General features: G+C 36.3%; 1 protein-coding gene across 1 annotated transcript; it reads left to right on the forward strand.

Annotated features, from left to right (window-relative positions):
* Positions 1-146: 146 nt before the first annotated feature.
* Positions 147-6301, forward strand: slc39a5 (solute carrier family 39 member 5). Its single transcript, XM_042750314.1, has 12 exons — positions 147-298; positions 836-1004; positions 1416-1639; positions 1855-1999; positions 3454-3631; positions 3730-3899; positions 3999-4118; positions 4219-4276; positions 4360-4506; positions 5075-5155; positions 5238-5428; positions 5566-6301. Exons 1-12 carry the CDS (start codon positions 195-197, stop codon positions 5713-5715), a joined length of 1737 nt encoding a protein of 578 aa, XP_042606248.1. The 5' UTR covers positions 147-194; the 3' UTR covers positions 5716-6301.
* Positions 6302-7215: the final 914 nt, after the last annotated feature.

Consider the following 7215-nt stretch of genomic DNA (forward strand, 5'->3'; position numbering starts at 1 on the left):
GTTTGACATGTCAAAGTAGGGCTGCAGTGGGCCTGTACTTTAATGTATTTGACAGGATGAGAAAGAGAATGTGTTAAATTTACATCATATAGTCATGAGGCAAACCAAAGCTGATCAATGCCTTCCCGTCGTGTGATCTGAGATAGGCTTAAAGCTGCCTGCTGGTGAAACATTAACCTCCTCTTCATAAAACAATGCGCCATGCCTCATGCTTTAACACTAGGACACTGAGAGGATACTGGAGATCATGTAACGGGATTAAGAGACTGCAAAATATCATGGGCGGACAGACAGTCTGGTAAAGAGTTGATCAGACTTAAAGCATTTTGGAGTCTTTAAGTACTTTGCTTGACTTTGCAATGTGCTTTCTGTACGCTTTTGATTTAAGAGTCTTTATCTAAAGTTTGTATTACTATATATTGATTAAATGTTGCTCTTTCATAGCTCTGAATGTTTCTTACATGTTTCTGAAGTACAATGCAATACGCTGCTAGATATACCTGCTTTTGTTGAGATTTATTCTAAACTGTAGGAGAAACATATGAGAGTATTAGGATTATTTTCTCAAAGGAATAATCTCAAAAGCAGGAAACTTGAGTTAAAGTCTCAATTTTGTCTCCCTTAAACCTCGTTCCATCTAGAAGGAACATGAGAGATATTATAGAGCCCTCACTCATGATTTTTACAGTATGGATTGTAATTTATTTTTACCAACTGTAATATGGATTTATTTATAAATGCCTATTGAATTATGCTTGTTTGATTAAAATTGTGTTATATTGATTGCTGAGGCCCACATGCTAAAATAATTCATATTTTTTGGTACTTTCCCTAAGACGACTCTGAGCTTCAATCTTCTGCTCTACCACTGTATGATTTCTGTGACGATACCAGCCATACTTGTACTGGCAACACATGTCCAGGTCGACAAGCTCAGAAAGTCGAATGAAAGCACTCAAGTCAAATCTACACAAGAACACTTAGAGGAAGCTTTTGAAGAGCAGGTATGTTTGGATGATTCTGTCAGATCATAACGTTTAAGTAAGCAATTATTGTTTTTGTTGCTTGTCTTTGAGAATCGACAGTGACTAATGAGATTTACTCGTCCCTACATGTCTGGTAAAGTAGATCAACCACATTCCCTGAAGGATTTTTCAAAACATTAAGAGATCAAATGCTTTTTGCTTGAGGGTTACACTTAGTGCAGAAAATCTTATCAACAATGACTGATGCAATCACTCAAATTTAACTAGGTTAGAGTTGTGGTTCTAGCACGTATGTTGAAATTCATGGATTGGAGTTATGGTTGCAGACTAAGTTTATGACACCAAAGCACTATCATAAAGACATTGACACGTGTGAACCCTGAAAATCATGTCTGTTGGTAAAATAGTCAGATTTAATCTTCTTCCAAGGGCTACTACTTGCAACGCCTATTTCTTCAGTATGGGGACAATGGGACTTTGACCTATGAGGGTCTGCAGAAGTTGCTTGGCAGTTTAGGTCTTGGGGAGGTCAGTGTCCTGGAGATCCGACATGGTGAAGTAAAGCATTCTTCTCAACCCCAATCCCATTCCCACTCACATGAAGACCATGATCATCCTCAAAGGACCACAAACTCACCTCCCCTAGAAGAAAGGTAATATGACTAAAGAATTATTGTAATATTCCCTACTCTTTCGATTTGCAATCTTTTTTTACACTTACTGTGGTTATTGACTATAAAGTCAGCTTTTTAAAATTTAACCTTTCATTATTCCCACAAAAGCAGAGTTGAATTTCCCTGTATTTGATCTGGTTATTGTTTATATAATTCAAATATAGTTTTATGCTCATTAAAATATTCTATTCTAGATCTCACATTAAGTCAGTGCTCAGTGGATCTCTTGCAGAATGGGGTCACTCAGACTATTTTCCACACCCTGGTCTAAGACACAAACTGGAAGAAAGTGCGTCAGCGATGTCAGACCATCCGACAGAGAAACACCTCCATGGGAATGTGAGTATTTATTCCTAAACTTCCTGTTAAGAGTGTTACAAATGGACAAAGTCTACCACTGAATTCTCTTCACTATCACATGACCAAAGGTCTGTTGATATCTTAAGGTGTGCAGACAGTAAAATTCAATTCATTGTTCCTGTTCTGTGTGAGGTACACCAACTATTTTGGAGAGAGATAATCATGTAAGAGGTCTCTGCTGAGAAGACTGGTTTAAGCTGGTTAGTGCTGGTTCAGTGCTGGTCTACCTGGTGAGCCAGAATATGATATAATGCCGTATATCTGCAAAACTCTGGAAAAGGCTTGCAAAGCTAGTTGACCATCATAAACCTTCTGGTGATGCTGGTTGATCAGATTATTCTGGTTAAACTACTCAAGAAGCCTTCTTGGACTATACCAGCACACAAACATGCTCAACTGAGGATTAGCATTTAGATCACAATATATGCAATATGTAAACATGTAAGTATGGAAGCCGTTTTCTTTGAAATTATGAGATACTAAGTCGTAATTATGAGGTAAAAAGTCAAAATTATAAAATATCTAGTCATAATTAAAAAAGTTATTATTATGAGATAATAGTCATAATTGTAACATAAAAAGTCAAAAGTGATATAAAACATCAAAATTATGGGCTAAAATGTCATAATTATGGACTAAAGAGCCATAATTATTACATAGCGCAGTTATGAAATAAAGTCAAAATTATGAGATAAAATCCTAGTAATTATTATATTATAATCTAAAAGTCAAAATTACGTCAAAGAAAGTAATGCTATAAAACATCAAAATTATGAGTTAAAATATACATATATAATATGTATAAAATATAAAATATAGTCAGAAATACAACAGAAGTATCTGGAATTGTGACAAAAAGTCAAAATTATGAGAAAAACAATTGACAAGTTTTAAATAATGAAATAAAAATTATGACAAAGTTCTAAATTATAAGATAAAAGTCATAATTATGACCTTATAATTATTTTGCCGTGTCATGACTTCTTATGTAATAATTTTGACTTTTTAATCACATAATTATGATATAGTATACCAAAATTTTAACTTTTTACCTCATCATTTAAACTTTTGTAGTAATACAGCAGTCAGGCCTCATTACAGCAAAATAAATCAGTCTAATTTTGCCTGTATATTATTTAATATACCTTACATTACAATGCACAAAAGTGACATGACCACTGTACTCGTTACAATAATATTAAAACTTAAAGTCCTCTGAGGCCATTTTCACTACGGCTGATAACTGATACAGAACATGGCATCAATGTGTTTGTAGAAAACAAGAGAAAGTGTGTCTGCGTGTGATACGAGAGACATGGAAGTAGCGCAAGCTTTATAATGGAGTATATAAACTCATAATGGAGTATTTCAAAGAGCCGTGTAATAATGTTGAATCTGACTCTCATCTCATATTGCTTTCTCCCTTATTGCAGTGTCTAAATGTTACCCAGCTCCTGTGGAACTTTGGATTAGGCCAAGCGTCCCATATCACTCCTGCCCATTTCACCTTCCTGTGTCCTGCCCTCCTGTACCAAATTGACAGCGGAGTGTGTCTGCAGCACACAGAGGAGCATTCCCAGGGAAGCAAAACCAGCGAGGGTTTCCTGAGAGGTGTGTGTGTACACGGTTTCTGTAAAGTGTGATATCAGAATAAATTTTTTTGTTTGTTTTCATGATAGAGCTGGTTAAACAAAGTCATTGTATCTCAGCACTAGGATGGGCCTCCTTGGCACTCTTTGTTATCAGTGTGCCTTCCCTGGTTGCCCTGGGACTGGCACCCCTGCTTCAACCTTCCATTCTTCAAATATTCCTCTGCCCGATGGCTGGCATGGCAGTGGGCACGTTATGCGGAGATGCCCTCCTACACCTCCTGCCCCATGTAAGAAGCAAAATACAAAATTAAGCATAATTTCAAGAAACTATATAATTATTCTGTAATAATTCAAGTGCTACAGATGTATATTATTTGTGATTTTAGGCCATCTTCAGTCAGCACACTGAACATCAGGACGCTGTTTTCAAGGGTCTGAGCGTGTTGGGAGGACTTTACCTTCTGTTTGCCTTTGAGAGCCTTCTGGGACTTAAACAGCATTTCAAGGTAAGTTTCATCCAGTGGGACTTAAATTATTATTTATTTGGGGGAAAGAGATCTGGAGAAGTTTTCCATTAATGGATTTTTTTGCCCCTTCTTCAAACAGAATTTAAAGAAAAGGAAACATGATGCAGAGTCTGGAAGGGAGCTGGACTCATTGCAGGGTATGTTTATTTTCAGACAAGAGAAAGAGCGTTGATTCATTAATAATTAGGAAACTTCTGAAATCATTTGAACTCTGTCATAGGTACCTCATCAGCCAATCAGAATCAGAGTTCAGGGCATGGCCATTCTCACGGGCAGACTGGATCAGAGAAGATGGGCATCAGAAGCATGGCATGGATGGTGGTCATGGGAGATGGGATACATAACCTTACAGATGGACTTGCCATTGGTACAGAAAAATTATTAGAGATTAAAGGTGTATTAAGTAATAAGTAATCAATTTAAAATTGTTTAAAATTATGTACACCTATTAGATAAATAATTTAGCTAAATAATAGTTGTAGTAACAGCCTATTGGTAGTAGTAGCAGTAGTAAAAATAACATTAATTTAGTTCCATAAGCAAAACCATCTGAGAATCACTGATATAGAAACCAATGAAATATAACTGTTAATTAGTGCACCTTTTAAGCAACTGTATGTAAGTTTTTACCTTGAAATGGCAGTTCCAAAATCATTTTAAGTCTTTCCACAATCCTCTGTTATGGGAGTGTGTAAATTTGGTGGGCGGTACCAAATCCCACGAAAAGGCAAATTGCTTTATGGCAGCAACAAATGCACGTGTATATAGACTGTAATTATGACAGTGATATATTTACAACAGTGAATTCCACTCAGTTAACTCTAGGGGGCTCTACGTAACGTTACCTTCATTTAGGAATAAAAACATTTTTTAAACAATTCTGACACTTTAATCTCAATAAATTTAACTTTTAACATTTTCTTGTTCTCCTCCAGGTGTTGCATTTTCTCAGAGTCTGACGGGTGGACTCAGTACTACGATCGCTGTGTTCTGCCATGAGCTTCCTCATGAGCTAGGTATGATTGAATAATTTCTATTATGTTCATTATGAATTATGATCAGGGTTCACACGTGTCATTTCTTTGCTTGTGTCTGCAGGTGATTTGGCAGTGTTGTTGGCTGCAGGCTGGCCTGTACGCAGACTGGCTGTGTTTAGTGTCATCTCTGCTCTGCTGGGCTTTGTTGGTGTTTTAACAGGGACTGCACTGGGAAACCAGTGGGCGACACACTCACCTTGGATTCTCACCATCACTGCTGGGGTCTTCCTTTATGTTGCTCTTGCTGACATGGTAATAATCTTGATAGATGAAATACAGTAATGTTAATTTATCTATGACTGCATTTTATTTTGAAAAGCTACTATATCCATAATAATCACACCAAATACAGTGTCTTTACATAAGTTAAAGTTTCTGTTTCTCTCTAGATGCCTGAAATGCTCCATGGAGATGCTGGATCGCTGAGCCCTCTGAAGCGCTTCCTCCTGCAGAGTCTGGGTTTGCTGATAGGGGGTGCCATCATGCTTTGCATCGCCCTTTTTGAGGATCATATTGCTGTTAGCCTGGGGGAAGTCTAAGGATATGAAGACTTTCTAAATGAAATCCTCAGGATGTCACACCAGAATTTCCATCCAAGCAGCGGTATTATGTATTTACCTCATCCCATAATGAACTACCGTGTCGCTATTGGGTGGATATTCTGAAGAAAGTGCACTGGATGGATTGCTATAAAAGAGATACAGTGGGAGGAACTCATATATACGCATCCTTGGGCAACTTCTTTTCAACCTAAGCTGAATTTTACACAAGAAAAACTTCTTACTGAATGATGACATCTACAGAAAATTCTAGGGCTTATCTCTAAGAATGGTCTGATGAGAGTTTTTCAGGCCTGAATGAGTTCAATGCTGTGTCGTCAGTACGTTTTTTCATTTATCATATAAATGTTTCTGTCTTGCAACTTTAAACAATGCTGATGGTTGTTGTTAAAATTATAAAAATTAACCATCTTTGTAACAACCATAATGTCATTGTTTCCAGAAAAAGAGCATTTATGAATTTATAACCATAATCAAGTTATGGCTATTAGTTATAATTTTAGTTACAATTTCATAATTTTAACCTGAATAACAAAGTAACATTGCAAAAACATTGTTCTAAATAAAAGCCTAATAGTTAATGAAAAGTACATCTCTTCTTGACAGTCATTTTAATATGGAAGCTTGTTGCTGCCACAGAATAAAAAGTAAAGGTAATTTTTCTTTTTCTCTCAGAAATGTGAGACAACTGACATTTTTCCTTGCAATTCTGAGTTTATGTATGTGTGTATATATATATATATATATATATATATATATATATATATATATATATATATATATTACATATAAGTTTATATCTCACTGCTTTTAAGGAAAAGTCTCTTTCCGTAAATGGCAATCAGTTGATCATACTGTTTTTACCAAATCTTGGTATAGTAATTATCTGCAGTCAAAGAAGGTTGCTTGCTGCAAACTGGAGCGCAAGTGGTGTTGCTCTGGCTTGAGAGTTTTTCATCAGGCTTGGAAAGCATCTCTGGGTCAATATAAAGTAGCACTTAAAAAAGTAAGATCATCCTACTTTTCTCAGATTATTGTAAATAACCAAAATAATCCCAGGCAGCTCTTTCACACTATTAACTGTCTTCTTAAAGTTGACGGTGCTAATTCTCAGACTGCTTTAGTTCAGTTAATGTAATGTAATGTAATGTAGTAATGATTTTCTCACCCATTGTAGTGCTAAAACTGCTTGTGTCCGTAAACATGCATCTTGTTTCTCTGGTTCACAGACGTCGGCAGTCAATTTTTTATGTTTTTCTGATACTCCTCTGTCCAGATTTTCTTCAGTTCATCCAGAATCAGACTGTGTGCAGGTATCTAGTATGAAAGCTTCGATTTGCGTACTTGATCCCCTGCCAACTATTAAATCTTGTTTTGGCGTTTTGTGTTCTTTCAATCATAAATGATTCATTGTCAACCGGTGTTGTACCAGCAGCACTTTAAACTGCTGTTATCACCCCTGTTCTAAAAAAGCAAAAT

The sequence above is a fragment of the Cyprinus carpio genome, chromosome B23 (assembly GCF_018340385.1).
Source record: "Cyprinus carpio isolate SPL01 chromosome B23, ASM1834038v1, whole genome shotgun sequence".
In the NCBI taxonomy this organism is placed as follows: Eukaryota; Metazoa; Chordata; class Actinopteri; order Cypriniformes; family Cyprinidae; genus Cyprinus; species Cyprinus carpio.